General features: G+C 38.3%; 1 protein-coding gene across 5 annotated transcripts in view; it reads left to right on the forward strand.

Moving 5' to 3' along the window:
* gabra3 (gamma-aminobutyric acid type A receptor subunit alpha3) overlaps positions 1-19894 on the forward strand; it is a 118605-nt gene that overhangs the window by 87256 nt on the left and 11455 nt on the right. For all 5 annotated transcript variants that reach the window (XM_044139668.1, XM_044139670.1, XM_044139669.1 and 2 more), the window contains exons 5-8: positions 815-1035; positions 12283-12365; positions 14977-15120; positions 18947-19099. In XM_044139668.1, the coding sequence (XP_043995603.1) occupies positions 815-1035; positions 12283-12365; positions 14977-15120; positions 18947-19099 (601 nt within the window). The remainder of the gene's footprint in view (positions 1-814; positions 1036-12282; positions 12366-14976; positions 15121-18946; positions 19100-19894) is intronic.

Genomic DNA, 19894 nt, shown 5'->3' on the forward strand with positions numbered 1-19894 from the left:
CAGTGCCTAATATTACAGTCCTTATAATATGGTAATTTTATGCAAAATGAGCACTAAAAAGGCTATTTATTTATGTCTATGGCTATGCAATAAACTCAGTTTATATGTATGGCACGTCTCAGCAACAAGGCAGTTCAAAGTGCAAAACATTACATCACAGTGGGGACATAAAGAGAAGTAATAAAAAGTTACCATCCAGACTAGAAATAATCGACATTCCAGTTGTTATTAATCAAAGGCAAACCCTGAACAAAGGGGGATGATTTAAAAGAACTTAGCATTTCAGCAGTTTTACCATTTTGACTCTAGTTTTAGTGAAAATGCTAGCAGCTGTCCAGTTGACTGTTCAGAAGAATCCGTGAAGACCGTTGAAGTAATTAATTCAACTAAAGACAAACACGTTTGAGTTTCTGACATTATTGACATTAGTCCCTTAATTTCAGAAAGGCTCTTGATAGAAGACTGACGGTGTAATTGTCTTTATGTGTCTCTGAAGGTTCAGAGAGTTCATCACTACAAATCTAGTTTCTAATGTATTCTGTTGGATTAGAGGCAGATGTTTTTACAGATAAGATAGGCCTTTTTGTTGAAAGAAAAACAGATTGCTATCCCAATATAAGCATAATAACCAGATGAAAGAACTATATGCCACTGAACACACGATGCCGTAGGCCCAGTCCATTCTAGTCAAAGTGTAATTTAGCCTTAATTACACTGTGGTTTAACTGCTCCATGTAATTGCGGTAATCAGCTTTATACTCCAGCTCTGTAGACATTTCTCTTAACTATTTTGTTTCCGATGTCCTCCATGTAGGAGTATACCATTGATGTCTTCTTCCGTCAAAGCTGGAGGGACGAGAGGCTTAAGTTTGACGGTCCAATGCAAGTTTTGCCGCTTAACAACCTACTGGCCAGTAAGATCTGGACGCCCGATACCTTCTTTCACAACGGGAAGAAATCTGTGGCCCACAACATGACAACTCCAAACAAACTACTACGACTAGTTGACAACGGCACGCTTCTCTATACAATGAGGTGAGACTGTGTGTTTAAACATCGGTGAGTGTGTGAAGTTTGACAGATGGATGGAATCGCACTGCTTGTGTTTATAAGTACATTTAGTCTGTGTGTTTATTTTTGAGAATGTTGATTAAGGACGGAGAATATGAACTTACAATTCTCTCAATATTTTCTGGTATTTGTTTCAATGAAGATAAAAAAACTCTGTCTTTTTGTTTTAAAATCTATAACTGCACACAGTCAGTTATAGTCAGTCAGTAAGAGGAAATAATCTCTAAAAATAATTTGTTGTCATAAGTCTATTTGAAAACTGAACTGTAAACCATAAAATCACTTACTACAATTTAAAAACATAAACGACATCTGATTCCTTGCAATATCTCTATTTATGAAGACCTTGAATAAATTTCCTCATTATCCCTCTGAGCTGCACAATTTATTAATTATGACCATCATAACAGCATCAGCAGGTGCAATACTGCAATCAAGGACATCTTGGAATGAATATTTAGCAGGATACCTTATTTCAAGAGCCACACATGCAAATATTGTAGCCAATGTTGAATTTGACTTGTTGGATAAACTTCCATTCTCTCTGATGGCCACACTTGTGGTGATTTGTGGCAACTATGGTGGACCCAAAAGCAGAGCAGCGTTGAGTAGATGATGAATGTTTTAATGAAAAACTAAGAATAAAACTTGCAAACATCACAGTGAGCAAAAACAGAGCACAAACAGAAAAGCACAGCAGGGCATTAACATGGAAGTAGGTGGGAGATACCAGGAGGAACCAGCAAGGAGTGACTGAGAAGGAGTTGCATGTATACTGGGTTACTGAACAAGGAACAGATGGCTGATTAGAAACGAGCTGCAGGTGTGAGGGGAGAGAGAGAGAAAATACAAACTGGGTGACTAGAATTAATAAAACTAAAGGACTAAACTAAGATAAAGCAAAAACAAAGCTGATCTAATCAAAGAAAGACACTAAAGAACACAGAATAATAACAAAATCAAACCCCAAAACAGCCCAGGTTTTGACAACTTGATGTATATTTTATGTGGCTACGACGGTAAAGCTCACAAATGAATGAATTGCATATTTTCAAAATGAAGGAATTATATTGCCATATTGTTTCTCTGTTTGTGCAACGCTGATGTCATGGCATTAACATACATTTTGAACAAAAGACTACAATATATCAAAAAAAAATTCAGCAAAAGGAGAGAAACAACACTCGCTAGTCATACTTCCACAGGGGTATTAGTGCAGAGTATCATGGTTTTATTTTTTTTAAAGTATTTGTAAAAGTATTTGTATATTCAGCGTAGTGCAGCCTAACTCAAGCACACAGAGAAGGATGGGGAGTGTGGGGGTGTGTTTCTCGGAAGCCTCACGCACTGCAACGATAAACATCTGACGCCGCCAGTGTTGAGCGGGTGTTGTTTGCAGTGGAAAATGAGGCAGGGAACACCCGTACTGAGTAGAACCGTACCGTACCAGGAAGAATTAATTGATACCATCTAATCCTAGCGTTCAATCTTTGAGGCAACTTTCCATGAGACCGTCTAGAAGAAACGGTTCTTATAATGCTCACTGTTATCCCTTTGTTCTCTGTTAAGTTTCAGTCGAGATGAAGTGGAGTTTAGTTCTGTGATCTCACATGTGGTGACTGTTTTGTCAACACCAGCAAAGAAATGTGTGCTTTGATTGTGAAAAAAAAAAACAAAAAAAAACAAGCATCGACATGGTTTCATAATCAAGTGATGAAGCAAAGTTTGATAATATGTTAAAGGAGATAAATGAATTAATCTTAGTTCAATTAATAAGAATGAATCAAGCATAACACCCAGAATGCATTCTGTCATTATTTTAATCAAGAGTCAAAGAAAACAACATGACTGTGGAGACTGTATGCAAATCCAAGAGTAAAGAAAGAAAAGATGCATCACTCTTTAATATTCACCAGTTTTGTGAGCCGATGGGACTTCCCACCAGCTCATAACAAAGAAGACACAGTTCTCTCACAACTCCGGCTGCACCTGTGTCCTTGGACAGAGGAGTTCAGCAGGCTCAGAGAAACAACAATAACTTCTCTGAAAACTTCTGTTACCAGCTTCTGTCAGAACAAGTGAAAAAGCCAAAGTTTTGGACTACTTACACTTTATGCCCTTTTTCTGCATCCCCACTACCGAACAACGAAACAGAAAGAGAATAGGAGAAAATAAAATAAATAAAAAAAATCTTTAGACTTTTTCTATTTTCCTCTATTAACCACTTAAAACCCCGTGCTGCATTCAGGTTCACAATAAAGTATAAATTAAATTAACTTCAAAAATTCCTAAGCATTATATATTCAAGCATGGTCAGCTTTTAACAATAACATTAATAGAATTAGAATGTGTTTATGTAAATAAGTGAAAAATGCTCTTATACTTTTGAATCATATTGTATAGTTTTTTTTCACACACCTAGCTTTGTAAAGTTTTTTGTTGTTGTTGTTAAAACAAGAAAACAAAACATGTTTTATAGTAAAGTAAGATACAAATCATTTCCCAAATAATGTCTCAAAAGTCTACACACTCCTGGAGAAACTTAGAGTTACATAACATTTCCAAACTTTTCCCAACAGGAAGTTGAAATGTGTCTAATGTGTTTTGATTAAAAATCAAAACAAACAAAAAAAAAACTTTCGGGGTTGATATAAAAAGTAAGCAAATATAAAATCGGCAGTGGTGTAGCTGCATGAGTTTGCACGTACTTTGGTATTTTATTTTGGTATTTTGAAAGGAAATAAAATGGAATAACAATGAGAAAATTTATTTTCTTTTTTTTTTCTCAGAATTGAATAAAACTGTAATACATGTCAGATTTAGTACCACGTTATGGAAGTGGATTTATTTTTTGGATAGATTGATATCGGTCGCATTTGTGCAAAAAAAAAAAAACAAAAACACAAAAAAACCCAGCGGATTTGGTTTGCGTTTCCCTGCTGAGTGATCGTAGCCTATCTGTGCTAAACTACTGCACAATTTCCACTGAGGCTCTTCATGTTGCTCATCGCTGGATTTTGTTGGTGCAGATCGGTTTGTCAGATAATGACACTTGGATTTTGTTGTTTATACACTCAAAGAGGATTTACCTGCTGCAACCCAAACCCAACAGAGCCCGTACGCATCGCAAATCCCCGTTTAACCCCAGTGTGTAACACTCCAAAGTAGAGACTCGTATCACTTTTTGCTCACAGCGCAGGTACAGTGTTAGGCTTTAGAATGCAAATCCATCGTATATAAAATGTGGAGTGCTTTGACTTGGCACTCGGTGTTGATTGGCACTTCTCACTAGACAACCGCTTAAATCCAGTTAATCAGCACGTCTGCAGCGGCTCAGAAGGCCTCGGCTCTGCTGGCTTGCGTCGTTATTTTGAATGGAGGGGAGCTGCTATTGTCTGCCAGAGCTGCTGCTGCAGTCTTATTTTTTTTGTCGGAGAGCATTTATCACTCACTGTCAGCTCGCAACAGTACAACTCGAGCTGTGGTTTTTCTACAACAAACTTTGTCCCTGAGAGTGAATGTGAATTTTGAATGAATTAAATCGTCTTCGTTAACACAAACGCGCGCGATTGCGGTTAAAGTAAATTAATAAATGAGACGTAAATGAGTGGCAATGAACTAAATTCGGCATCTTATGAATACCAGCACAACCTACATACACTGTTAGACTTTTCATTGTAATTTTACAGTAACTTACTGGCAACACTGTTGCCAGTAAGTTACTGTAGAATGGTAATTACAGTAACTTACTGGCAACAGTGTTGCCAGTAAGTTGCCAGCAAGGTACTGTAATTACCATTCTACAGTACCTTACTGGCAACAGTATTGCCAGTAAGGTACTGTAATCACCATTCTACAGTAACTTACTGGCAACAGTGTTGCCAGTAAGGTACTGTAATCACCATTCTACAGTAACTTACTGGCGACTTACTGGCAACAGTGTTGCCAGTAAGTTACTGTAATCACCATTCTACAGTAACTTACTGGCAACAGTGTTGCCTGTAAGTTACTGTAATTGACATTCTACAGTACCTTACTGGCAACAGTGTTGCCAGTAGGTTACTGTAATTACCATTCCACAGTACCTTTACTGTCATGATATTTCACAGTTAATTTTTACTGTGAGTGTGCTTTGCAGTTATAACTGCTTTACTGTAAATGTAGTTTATAGCATAAAACTGTAAATGTATTTTATAGTAAAGCTGGTCTACTGTAAACTTGTTTCACAACATAATGTCAGTTTTACTGTAAATTAAAGTTTACATTTTTTAATACAAGAATATTTTACCATAAACCGAAAAGTTTCACAAAAGAAATTTTAGTCCAAGTACTGTGAATAAAAACAGGTATTTATTTTCAGCAGATTTGTTGAAATAAAATCCATTTATATATTCGCAATGTCATAAAGAACAATGTCACAATACAATATAATGTGCTATAAAACAACAAAACCATAGAACACACTACAGGTCATGTCAATATTTTTTATGGCACATGTATGTAGCAACATGAACGTGTGCATCAAGTACCAGCCATAAACTATTAAAGACTGACTTTTAAAAAATATATAGAATATACTTCATTTAAAAAACCAGCAGAGGCTGCATTGTCAGAAAACAGTAGCTTAAATGTGCTCTGTTACACAATACATCACAAAAACAGTGCAAGTGCGATAATGTACTATATGGTAGGCATTCATATCAATAAATATTGTTATATCAGATGCATTTCCTACATCAGAAGAACTTTTATTCCATTTGTCAAACAAAATCAGTGGGATCCATCTTGTGGAAGCTGAACTGTAAAGAATAAGACAGACGATGTGGGAGGTCATGAGATGGTCAGGAAGTTATCTACATTTTCAAATCGACAGGAAGGCTGACAAATTAAGCTGACTGACAATGTCCAAATGCATAAAATCATTGGCATAAAGCAGCATTAAGTTGATAATTTCTTTAAAAAAAAAATCAATTACACTGAAGTGATAATAGAAGCTGCATAAAGAATGAGCAGGACTGGCTTCACTTCAGGTTTTTGGATTGTTTATGGCAAAAGCAGTCAGTCAGTCTTCACTAATTCAAACGATTATGCTGTATTGAGACCCTGCAAATGTCCCCAAGGAGACGATGAAATACAACATGTCATAACAATCTTTTCAGTCATTTTGTTGGTGCTGACGGATTACTGCAAAGGTGTGCCTAATAAACTGAAAACTGCATAATATAAAAAAAAAACACCTCAATTAAACGACTACACACTTATACATTTCTGTGATTTAGTAAGAGATGCAGCGACATCCACTTTTTACCACGGACACAGAAAAGATGCAGGCTACTCTAAAGGGCTATTGTGTAGGAATCACATGCCATTTATAAATAATCATTAAAATTATATTAAAAAGCCTAAAGTAAAGTCAGAACATGCAAGATAGGAGGAAAAGACAATAAAATAATAAACATTTGGTAAAATGCTTACCTAGTTGGAAGTCCTCCATTCAAATTCAGCGAGTCATTTGAGGAAGGTGTTGATCCGGGAGTTGACACTGACTACTTTCCTCTTGACTTCCCGTCTTGCAGCTTGTACTGACTTTGGCTGTGCATTTGGTACCAACATCTGGATTGATCCTCACAAAAAATCTTTTAACAGAAATAAAATATATTAATTGTATTTTTTAAAATGAAGACATACAATACAGCAATCAGCTATGGTTCTTCATCATCAGTCAAACTGTCATTAAATTTAATTCATAAATGGCTTGGTGTAGAGTACTTACCGTTGTATCATCTCCAGCGTGGTGGATGCTGACTCCTGATACTCCAGATTGAAGTCATAATATGACCCAAAAAAGACAGCAAGGACGCAAAGTCATGTAGTTGCTCAGGTTCGAAAAATACCTTCTCCTCCATACTGACCATCCACCGGGTTGCAGACATCAAGCTATTTCCTAAAATAGACAAACCCTTGTCAGGCTAACGCTAGTGAGTAAAAGTACAGACTACCATAACTATTACATACATTGCTACAAAAAATTATAGTGATAGAAAATATTCCTCTTACCAAGCATGATTACCCTTGGTGTAGTAGGTACGGTCATTTCCATCTCAACAGACATCTTGGTGGAAGATACCTTTGAAACATAAAAGGAAAACTCTTAAATATGAATTACTGGTAGTAATTTATATTTAAAGGGCCAGTTCACCCAGATTACAACAGGTTTTTGAGAACCTCACCCCAGAGACTAGACTAGACTTTACCCCTACATCCTGCTACCACTCTGAAACAGCGGATGTGAATGACAGTTTGTGAGGCTAAACGGATTTTTTAAAGCATTACATTCCACAAATACAGTATCTGAATGGCTAAGTACAATATGGGTTAACAAAATGTTTGTAATTTGGGTGAATTGATCCCTTTAACAAATTAATTGAACAATTCTGATTTAAGATGTGTGTTTTAAGTTAAGAGTCGATATAAAATTACATCAACCAAGATGAAGATTGAGTCCTCTTTTTCTTCTAAATGTTTTATTTTTCTCTGACGGAAGTAGGACATTGCTCTATTCCACAACGAAACCGATAATTAGCTGTGTGTTGATGTTTCTTCACATGAGTACAAAATTCTCTAAATTCTGAAGTACAAATGCTGCAGAATTTACACCTGTACATAGTTGCACCTGTTAGTACTGACTTAACTTTAAATTTGCAAGAGCATGGTTTAAACAGGTGAACAGTCCTTATATGGAACCAGGTTGGAAATTAACTTTTTTGTCCACCTGCCACTGTGGCTGAACCAACTCAAAAAATAACAGAAACCACTTGAATGTTTTCCACCTTTGTCCTCATTTACAGACTCTTATACACTATGTTGGAGATGTAATGATACTTTAGCAGGCTAACTAGCTGTAGCAAGCTCAAAGTTATAGATTAGGTTAGCTGCTCCTCTAAATTTCCAGATTATTTTGTGGCTTCAAATATGTTTGAAGAGCTGTCTTTTTACCTGTTGTCTTGTCTTTTCAAGAGTTGAAACTATGTTAGCACTCAGCAGGACAAAACTGCACAGCCACTTGGAGGGAAAAAGCTTGGGAGTTAAAAAAAAGTCATCTGACAAAAAGAAAAAAAAGAACAACGTTAGAATTCATCCTTGTTGACCTAGCTAATCTGCACTCTTAACATTTGCAAGGTCATGGTTTAAACAAATGAACAGTTATTAGATGTATTTTAAAAAAAAGGGGGGGGGGGATCAATTATCAGTTAACGTTATATTGTTCGACAAAGGATGTAACAACAATGCTAACAGACACTCAACACTGAGCTTATCTCAACCCAAAGCTAGTCGTTAGTCGCCGAGGAAGATTTAGCGGCAAAAGCCAAGCTAAAACCTTCGGTAAAATTAGCACCTTAGCTAACGTTAATTCCGAACCAGCTCAAAAAATAACACCATCATATTTTTCTATCTTTCACCTCATGCTAAGTTATAGCATTATAGCATGATGCTATAAGTTACGTTAGCTCCATCTAAAATATACATTGGCTTCAAACAGTTTTCTAAGTGTTTTTTTTACCTGTCTTGCGAAGAGCTGAAGCAGTGTGAGCCCACAGCGACAGAGCTGCACTTGCACTTGGACGGAAAAAGCTTCGGAGTTTAAAACAAACGTCATCAGAAAAACGTTGGAAGCGAAGCCACCCTTGATGACGTAGCTAGATAAACTGCATATTAATGTTAGCTAGGATGTGAAAAAAACAAAAATACATGCTCTCTTTCTGCCTTAAAATATGTTAACCACTAAAGGAGTAAAAATACAGAAACAGGGAACCACGATGAAACATCTATGATGACCGTTGGAAATCAAATAGAATTCTTACATGGCCAGCGCAAAGACATTATTAGTACAGTACCACTACTGCAATGTGTAAACAGTAAATTACAACTTCAAAACATACAGTAAGTTACTGTAATGCTATGTACTATACCCATAATGCAATGCAAATTACAGTAACTAATTGTAAAGATGTTTTATGTTAGTTTACTGGGCATTTTGCGGTATTTAGCTGTAAAAAAATACAGTAAAGGCTAACAGTGCAAGATATTATAAATACAGTACCACTACTGCAATGTGTAAACAGTAAATTACTGCAACTTCAAAACATACAGTAAGTTACTGTAATACTATGTCCTTTACCCATAATGCAATGCAAATTACAGTAACTAATTGTAAAGATGTTTTATGTTAGTTTTACTGGGCATTTTGCGGTATTTAGCTGTAGAAAATACAGCAAAGGCTAACAGTGTAGGAACAATGTGTTGCAAATGCGATCAAGCAGCTTTTTAACATTTTGTCATGTTATGCACACACACTTCAGTGTATTTTATGTAATAGACCAACATAAGTTTCTTCCCATGTGGAAATTTTGAGTTGCATTCAAACCCCATTAATCAATTTTTAAAGCCACCCTCTTTCTTTCCAATTGTAGCAGCAAGTGTCAAAGGGTTTGCCTTCACACGTCAGTAAAATAGCTCAGGTTCTGTCGGATTGAAGAGAGGGTGTCTGCACAGCCGCCTTTCGCTGGTCTTTCCATGTATTCTCAGTTGGAGTTAGGTCTGAACTTTGACTGAGCCACTCCGCTTCGATCTAAACCGTCTTGTTGCAGCTCTGCTTGCGTGTGCAGGGATGTTGAGTCTTTCGCAGTCTTAACTCTTTATGACCTAAAATTTAAAATCTTCGCCTGGACATTCTTGCTTATTTTAAATGTACGCAGTTCTTTAAATGTCCTGTGAGTAGATATATATTTGTCCATTTGTCCATAAAAACTGGAACTTTCAATGTCTAGCAAGTTATTTTGACAATGTACCGTCTATTTTAAGCGCCACTCAGATTAATTTCACTCCCTGCTACGGCGGGGAGTGAAATTACCGTAATGACCCGATATTGGCTAGAAAGCGCAACGTCTCCCCTTTTCAGAAACCATTTAAATTTTTCAGATAGCTCAAAGTGTGGCAGAATTATTACAGTACTAAAAATTTGCCTGTATCACCAGCGCTCCATTTGGTCTGGAAAGGTTAAACAGTTTTTCTAAGGATTTACCTGTATGGTGCATTAGACTGTTGCACCATGCTGCATTATTATAGTCATGGATGGACACACCAAAGGGAAGACCTGGGCAGAGGTGGCAAAGCAATGTTCCACTATTGCCCCTGCCTCTGTGTCCCTGTCTGTTCAGTTGGAACTGGTGGTGCTGGGATTATCCTGGGAACTGTGGCAGTTTCCCCAGTGGAGGGGCTTGGGCCACATTTCAGCATGATGGGTTCTTGGCTGGCCACCTACGGTTCTCTGGGCTTTGACAGTGGGTCACAGAGTCCGGACTGAGCTCTGTCTGGGATGTAGCCCCTCACATGGAGGGATTGCCCTTGTCTGATGAGGTTAATGTGAAAATATTCAAGGTAGACGAGTACCTCCGCAAGGCACCGAATTAGACGTCTGAGAGGTACTTTGTTGAATTTCAGTACACCAATGACCCAAAGAGTCCCAGCCGTAAACTCACTGCTGCGTAGCTGCGCAAGCAAGATTACTTAAAAAAATTAAAAAGTAAAATGTGGAAAACGCAAATGAGTGGTCTGTCTGTTATATCCAACGAATTGTACAGAAGAATATTCCTACACTGTTAAAGGAGCCAATCCGCCTTGACTGCCATGATTAATTACAGAGGATTAATGCACTGAAGGGCATTGTGTTGTGCATGTTTGTGTTCTCTGAATTTAATTTTGAGGTTTGAGACAAGCACACCCAGACGTTCATTAGATGTGCTGTACTTGATACCTTGAAAAAAGTTAAAACCAGACGTCAGCAGTCAGCTGTTACGTTTAGCTGGAGGAGCAGCTGTGATCTCAGCGAGTCTCTCTGAGCTCGCCGGCGATGTTCCTTTTAGTACCTTTGCGTGAAGTTATGTTTCGCAGAGATCTCGTTTATTTGTTTGCGATCAAAGTAACTCTGGCGTTGCCACCACCTTTGTTTCTGGGAGAATATGAACTGCGATCAGGCGCAGGATGAATGACATCAATTAGACGCTGATGTAAGAGCTGGGCGATATGCAATGGTGCGATTCTTTCTTCTGATTTATGCTCTGTCGAGTTAATTTGGGGGTAGTTGTTGAGACGCTTATCAGTGAGTGAGGTAGTGCCAGATAGCAGCCAGTGGGGTGAGAGGAAAATTGAGGCCACAGGGTTGTTGTTAAGGCAACATGGGGATCTAATGAGAAACATAAAGTTTGCAGTAAAGGTGGAAGTTCTTTATCTCAGGCCACAATGAACTTCACGTGTGGAACGGTGTGCCGCAGTAAACCCACCAAATTACTGTAACCTTCTCATTGCCTGACTTGTTTTATTAAGTTCCACAAAGAAATTAAAAATGTATCTGTTCACGTATAAAGATTAAACAAGCAAAACATTTCGCACTGAATCCTTACAGTGCAAAGCGTTTCCTCTGCAACAGTTCCAGCATGGCTAAGGAATAAGAAATGTGCTTAAAATGCAGCATTTACTCACACTGTAATTTTTTACAGTTCTTTTCCTTTTTTTCTCAAGTAACCCAATCCTGAGTTGATGTATGGACTACAAATGCTGTAACTCAGTTAGAATAACCTAATTCTGGGTCCATTTATGGCCAACCCAGTCAGCTGAGGAATGGTTTTATGAGTCTCTGAATCACTTGGATTTGATTTGTGATTAAACATTCATGAATAAGACAATATGAGCTGTTTCTCTCTTTGCTCAGGGGGCGTTTTTGAAGCTCGGACTTTGACGCTTCTCTTTCGGCCGGGGGACTTAATGACACAATATCTCTCTATCCGAAAAGTGAAACCTGTCATGACGTACAGTGGGGAACAGAAGTATTTGATTATGCTCATTTAATGTGTCGTGGAGGAGTGGGCTGAAGCCCCAGTGAGTGAAAACCTGGTCAAGAATTACAGGAAACAACAAATTGTGAACTAATTATTAAAAGACAATCAAACCCTATTATTTGTATCTCTAGATATTGCGTCTCAATGCAAATTCCAGATCTCCTCACTCTTTGCAAGTGGAGAAATTGCAATATCGGCATTGTATCAAACACTTACTCTCCCCACTGCGTTTGCAGCCGCGGGCTTCCACTCTTGTTGCAGGGTTTGCCGCATCCACCCTGCCCGTTAGGTGTGAAACGTGTCTCTGCTCTTTCAGGTTGACCATCCATGCAGAGTGCCCCATGCACCTGGAGGACTTCCCGATGGATGCACACGCCTGTCCTTTGAAGTTCGGAAGTTGTAAGTCAGCCCCGCGTGTTCGAGTCCAGAGCTCAGTGGAGAGAAAAAAATCACAGCAAACAGACAAAACTTATTGTCCTCAGGAGATATTGATTACCTTTTGTTCTTCAGAACTGTTTGCATAACAAACTACTTCGAGCCACTATTGTTTGTAATGAAATATATGCTGTGAGGAGCTGGAAAAATACCCATGTATTTAACCCGGCCGCTGCCTAGCCAAAGGTTTACGACATAAGGACCGAGATTTAAACGCCATTAAAGAGGGAATATTACTCTAATGCATAATAGAGTTAAAGTGCCTGGGCAAACATTAGCCAAGCAGCAAGCAGCTTATTCCAGATATTTCTTTACCGTAGAACAGATGTCAAGCTTTATTGTAGTTCAGCACAGCAATAGAAGAGGTAGGTTAATGTTAACACATTCTCCGGGCATTGGCCCACTGAAAAATCTGCAGGTTAAATTTCAGAGCAAGAAATTCACCATAAACCTGTTCAAATCACCGTCTGGCAGCGTGTTGGATTCATAAATGCATGCATGCGCCGCTGCAAATCAAGACTGGAGTCACAGCAGCAGGTCTACACGGCCATAATTAAGGTCTTTTTTCTCTCTCTCTCTAATTGCAACGTCTAACCCGCTGGCAGGATTAGAAGCAGAAGAAGAGAATCGCTGCAGTGGGGTGGGTTTATCTGCGCGGTCTTAAATCCAGTTACTTTGGATTGGAAAATTTTACTTCCACCCCATCCACTTATGTTCAAATTAATATCAAAACACATAATCAACTAGTTTCATAATGCAAACAAAGTCAGATTTTGTTTTTAAATTAGTAAGAAAGTAAAGATATTTCCAGAGCATTTTAGGCCTTGTCCATTTTCACATTACAACCATAAATGTCTTTGTATTTTATTAGTAGTGCATAACTGTGAAGTGGAAGTTGAAGGACATGTTGCTTTTGCAAATTAAATCTTTAATACGTGACATCGTGGCATTAAGCTTCTTTCATTTAAATTTTTCTTAATGAAATCCAGTACATGATGAGTGTCATCATGTACTGGATTTCATTAAGAAAAACCTGAGCACATCGTTCCTACTGTGAGACTTAGTGGTGGCAGCAGCATGCTGTGGCAAAGCTTTCCTTCAGGAGGGAGAGGGCAGTGGAAGGTAACCTGTCTAAAGATGTGACACCTTACAGCAGAGAAACCCCCCAACATATGACGTGAAACTGTTTACATCGAAGCACATTCAGTGTTTTAGAACGGCCCAGTCAAAGTCCTCACCTAAATTCTAGTGAGAATCATTGGTGATTGTGGGGAAAACCAAAGCATTCAATTGAATTAAGACAACTATGCATCTACTCTACATTATTTAAGCTGTTTCTTCCACTTCACTGCTACTATTATCACATAAAATTCAACTAATATGTAAAGATTGTGTTAGTAAGGTATCAAAATGTAAAACAAAAAATAAGTTCTTGTAGTTCTGGATAGCCTAACGCTTCATCGGCCGCAGGAAAGCCTGTGCATTCTCAGCTCATCCCAGCTGAGACGAAACCCGCTGCTGGACACGCGTGACCTTTGAGTCCTCAGGCTGCGCCGCGTGAGAAACAATCACTGTGATCATTATAGCCACATGGGCTCAGTGGTGCCTTAGAGAACAATTGTCACTCAACACAGTCTGCCCCCTGAGTCAGGAAATTTACCATAAATCCGTATTACTGGGGAAGGGTGCCGTGCAGCAGCGAAGCTCAGTCCAGCCCGCTCTGACCGAGTTTATCTAAGATGGACAGAAAGACGGCTAACACGCTTCCTGTGGTTCACATTTCTGCTTGCTTTTCGTTACAAGATATGATGGTTAGGAAAGACCAACCAGGCTTTTATCAGAGAAGCTGTGCATGACTTAAATAGAACATGATATCGTTTGCATCGTTTGCGTTGAGCGACTTTCTTGCAATCCCGATATGTCTCCAGTTAAAAATGTGTCTTATCACCGAGAGAAAAATTAGACAAGAGAGAAAAAAGTCTGTTATACCTTGTTTTATGTAACGATTTGTTTCTTACACTCGCAAAGGAGCTTGTAAGTGAAGAGTTTCTCTTGCACTTTGGGCTGTCAATTAAAAGTTCTGATTAAGAAAGGGGGGGGGGAAATCAAATTGCCGTTTCGTTTGCATTTTGGAAACTTTGACAAAATGTTTCACAGTAGAGTGAAAAAGCTGTGCAAGCACGGCTAAAATGGGGAATAGATTTCTCAAAATTAGCAAAAAAATAAATAAATGGCTAAAGCTAGCTAGATAGCAAATACCGGTAAAGAAAAATATCTTTCATCCTGGATATCTGATTAAATAAAACACATGATCATAACTGATTACGAAAGAGGTAGAAATCTTAATTACACAAATATTACCACATAGTCACCACATAGGCAATATGTGTTGAATATATGGTAATATGTTTGCACATATTATCACACGTGTGGAAATATGTGCAAACATATTATAACATATGGCCATCAATGTGGTAATATGTAGTAACTATAGTTATCTATAGACTGCTACAATTAGATTTTGACGTCTAATTCATCTTTGCTGGGGTTTTTTTATCCTTTCGTTTCGACTCAGATGCGTACACCAACAGTGAGGTGATCTACCTGTGGACTCAGGGAGACGAGAGATCTGTCGCTGTGGCAGAGGACGGCTCACGGCTCAACCAGTATGACTTACTGGGTCACGTCATTGGCAAAGAAACCATCAGTTCCAGCACAGGTATATACCACACCACGCCACACTGTAACAGACTAAATGAAAATCTTTTTTCTTTTTTTTTTTGGTATTTTGTGCAAAGCATTAGCGTTTTGCAGGCAGGTCAGGTAGAATTTCAAACTAGTTCATCACACGATTCCACGTTTTGATGAGGTGAAAAGGTTAAAAACACTGGATGAGTCACAGTAAGACGCTTCCGTCGAGAAAAAAAAAAAAAAAGAAAAGTTTTGTTTTTCTGCTTTCGTTCTGCCGTAATTTCAACCGTTTCATTGATGTCAGCTTCGGCCGGCACTATTTCCACCGAACGCTCTGCTATTTTCTTCTGTTATTTCTGAATTATTTAAATTGTTTGGGTATACTGTGAAAATGATGACTGTTACCAGTTTTTTGTGGGGTGAGGGGGGGGTTCCCAGGCGAACTGCTCAGCATATTTGCAAAGATAATATGAGAAAGTGTGCCAGAGGTGAAGGTTTGCTCAAATGTGTTGAGGCCCGTAGTCCAGAGTCAGCTTTAATAATTGCTCAAATTAAATGTAAATATCTTCTAGCCTAAGCTCGTTGGTGTATAAATGTGTATCTCTTCATCACACTACGGGGGTCATTTTATCTTTCACACACAAACGCTTTTATTCTAACACTAGAGGACATAAAGTTTATTACAGCAAATTAAGGCAAAGGTATCGAATTAGCTGTGCCAACAGTGATGCCGATGTCAAGGTTTATGAAATATACATAATTGGTGTGGATCTGTTCAAAAGTGCCTTTTGAAAATATGCCGCTTTTTTTCCCCCACACTCCCAAAAGTAAACAACATGCAATTTTAATCATGTCTTCTGCTGTGTTTAAAAATGTTTGCTGTGATTATATTTCCACGGTTGGCATGGAAATCTCTGTGTTTTCTGTATGTCTGCATCTTAATCCTGCTTAAGGGAAGAGACCTGAAGGAACCCGGGATGTAATGCAACCCTTAGAAAACGTTAAGTCTTGAGGCAATAGTCAATGACTCAGTGTGATATTGGTCAACACTCGTGGGTATAGAAATAGATTCTTCCTTGTGTTGTGAGGTTAGCTTGCAGTGTAAGGCAGCTGAAGGCCGAACAACCTGGTGAACCTGCTGTTTGTTAAAACCGGGATCAATGAAAGCCTGGAGTCTACTGATGGTCTGTGAGGTTTCTCAGGGAATCATCTTAACATCTGTATACAGTCAGAGCTGTACACAAGCAAACACCAGTGTTTAATAAACAAATTACAGCATTTTACATTTTATGTGATAGACCAACGCAAGGAAATCTGAAAAGTGTGGGGTGTATTTGGATTCAGCCCACCTGAGTCGATATTCTGTACCTCTAACAGCTCCATACTTCTCGACACAAAACCCTTTTTTTAACCCCGTTTTCTTAAAATAGCTTCAGTTAAAACTTTGCTTGGTTTATATTTTCAGCCTCTTAAAGGTTCATTTCCACTGCGGAAACCAAATTAGAATCAGACAAAAGTGGGTACAAATCTAAGAATGGCTGCCAAGAATGTTTTACATCATGGTTTGCAATTAAACATCATCTTGATTCTTAGCAGCTTGCATTTAAATAAATTTAGAAAAATACTCATCCTTATGGGAGTTTGGACGTACAACAATTTCATCTCCATGGACACAGAGAGGATGAATAATGAACTCATAAAAGCCTTTTTAAGATATTTTACAGGAAACATTAAAATATTCTTAAGTGTTCATGTTCTGAGATAAAGATTAGCATTTTTGCAATGCCCCAGGATTGTAAGTGTGATTGGAGACACCCACAAGCTGCAGCAGCATGTGAAAGAAACTCCTACAGGAAATCTCAAAGAATTACCTATTCAGTGCTGAGACCGGTTTTTATTCAGTTTCTTTGCTTAAAGACCATGAAATCTTGATAAATTGTGTCTTCAGATAGCTGAAAAGCTGAAAGAGAGGATTCTACCTGCACATTTCCACCCTGTTTGGAGTGGCAGTCTGCGGCTTTGAAACCAGAAAACAATCTGAGATGAGTTGCTGTTTTCGTCACATTTCACAGTTTTTATGGCCGCTGTATTAAGCGGGGAGATGCGCACTCCAAGGTGAATCAAACAAAACAAAAAAATCAGAAGATTAAAATCGAGGGGGGGAAAAATGACCCAATAATCAAAATGACCTTTATCAATCAATCAGTCACATTTTATTTTTATAGCACCTTTCATCAACAAGACATTTCAAAATGATTTTTATCATAAAAACACAAAGTCGTAGAACAGAGTCAACACTTAAAACATTACATTTTGTCAAGTGCCGTCAATCACATCAGATTGTTGATTAGTGTTTCATTGATTGGGTTCCAGAAGCATCTCTAAACAGGCGGGTTTTCAGTCTAGACTTAAAGGAACTCAGCGTTTCAGCTCATTTTGCAATTTTCTGGAAGTTTGTTCCAGATCTACGGTGCATAGAAGCTGAATGTCTCTATGCCTGGTTCTGGTTTTTACGCCTTTGCTGCCAGAATCCCTCTGCATTTAGCTTGATCTCTCACTATCAATTCTGAAGCCGTTTCCTGTGCATTGAGAAGAAAAATCTCCCCGCAGCATGATACTGCCACCTCCATGTTGTGCCCTGGGGACGGAATTAAAATTGTGGAGAGCACTTTATTTCTCTCTTTTTTTTGTAGACTTCACTTAAATATGTGCTATAACTATCTAATAACACTTATACAGGATTTTGACATCCCGTATAACCACAGCTGTCATGTGACGTAGCTCTCAGGAGGCGACTCGCTGCGACTTCATGTGTGACAGAACACAAACAAAGCACACCCGTGCTTCGCTCGCACTTTCAAGAGCAAGACTTTTAAATAACCGTACTTCTGACAACGTCCTGCGCAGTCGATTTGACCGCGGCGGCTCTTCAATGCTTCGAAAACACAAGGAACTTTCAGGAACGCCTAAACTACATTTGTTGAACTGGTTTAGTCTAAAAAAAATAAAATAAAAAAAAAAAGCTAATTTTTATTCGAGTTAGTTTCTAATGATCTGTAGAGAGGGGCTGAGGGAAGTTTGAGCCTCTTCAGCCGTGGTCGGATTCTGGTCAGAGAAACCACCTCAGGGAAGCGGGAGCCTCTCGTATCTCTGCAGCACAGATTGCAAAAGCGGGAGTGAGAGCCAACGCTTAGGGAAAGTGTGAATCTGGCCGTTTGCTGCCATCAGTGGCAAATACAAACACTGGAGAGCGATGCAGGCTCACACTCTCCATACAAATATATATCTACAGATAGGAGTGGCAGAAAGGAAAATGTCAATGTTCTGTAAACGGGTTAAGCCACCTGAATAACTACTGACTTACTTGTGGTTTTGAATCTCCTTGAGATGCGGCACGCTGCATTCTGATATTACCCAAATGTACCAGGAGGCTTTTAAAATTCAAATTAATGTGCAGAAAATGAAAAGTCCATGAAAACATCTTTCTTCGGCTGGATGTTTTTCCCCACTCATGCTTGATTGCACTTCTCTCGTTGAAATGGAAAGGCACACATGTTTTCTTTTTTTGTTTTTTTTGGTTTGTTTGTTTTGTGGGGCTATTTTTTCTTCTTTTTTTTTTTTTTTTGGCCATGGCGACTAATTAAACACATCTGAAATCATCAAAATCTTCAACAAGCGAGCTTAATTTACAAGTTATTTCGATCTTTAATTAGGGTTGTATTCAAATCCTTTTTTACTGTTTGTTTTTTTTTATTTTAAAGATTTTAGTCTAATAATTTTGTGCTGTAACTACGTCTGAAGAAAGGTCTTTACAACTTGTTTTGTCTCTCTGCCCCTGTTTTTGTTTCCCTCAGGAGAATACGTAGTGATGACGACATATTTCCATTTGAAAAGGAAAATTGGCTATTTTGTGATTCAAACCTACCTTCCGTGCATCATGACAGTCATACTGTCTCAGGTCTCCTTCTGGCTTAACAGGGAATCGGTTCCTGCCCGCACTGTGTTTGGTGAGTGCCACTAATTGCTGCTTGGTTTCTTGATCAGTTAAGAATATTAAACTGAGTTTCCATATAATGCAAAAAAAAAAAAAAAAACCCACATGCAACGACTTCCTTCCCCTTGCTTAAAGTGAGTTTTGGGTAATTTAGATAAATCGGAGCACATACATTTTAACAACAAAAATAATCCCGTAGGGCAAGATTGCATATTTTCAGTTTCTGAGAAAAATAAACTTGGGACGTTTCTTGCAGAAACTTGTCTTTTCTCAGTATGAAGTTCAGTGTTTTTGAGAGAAAATGTGCTATTTTACAAGCAACTAAACAGAAAATGAGAAGACATTTACTAATATCAATGAGAATATTAGGTAATTAATATATTTATTATTGTTTTGATGTTAGAAATTATAGGAAGTGGCACGGAATGCATCATAGGAGGGGATTCAAATTTGAAGAAAAGAAAAATGTCCACATTGTAAAAGTTTTTCCCAAAATGAGGAACAAATGGGGGAAAAGAATGAAAATAAAAGTTGGAAAAACCGAATTATTGGGTTTACAAAACAATATGCACTAATTTTCTATCTATCCTACAGTTTAGTTAGTCTGTTTTTACTGATATTTACTGCTACCTAACACCCAACCAGCTGGTTGCTAGGGAAGCATGCCAAGAAAAAACGCTTTTCCGTCCTGCAGATGTGAACCCACATTTTGACTTTAGCTGAATCCTTTGGTCAAACGAGACAATGTTTTGGTTATAAAACCTTGAGGTGAGCTTAGTATGAAAAAAAAAAAAAAACTAAAAAAATA

This window comes from Gambusia affinis, linkage group LG15, assembly GCF_019740435.1.
Source record: "Gambusia affinis linkage group LG15, SWU_Gaff_1.0, whole genome shotgun sequence".
NCBI classification, from domain to species: domain Eukaryota; kingdom Metazoa; phylum Chordata; class Actinopteri; order Cyprinodontiformes; family Poeciliidae; genus Gambusia; species Gambusia affinis.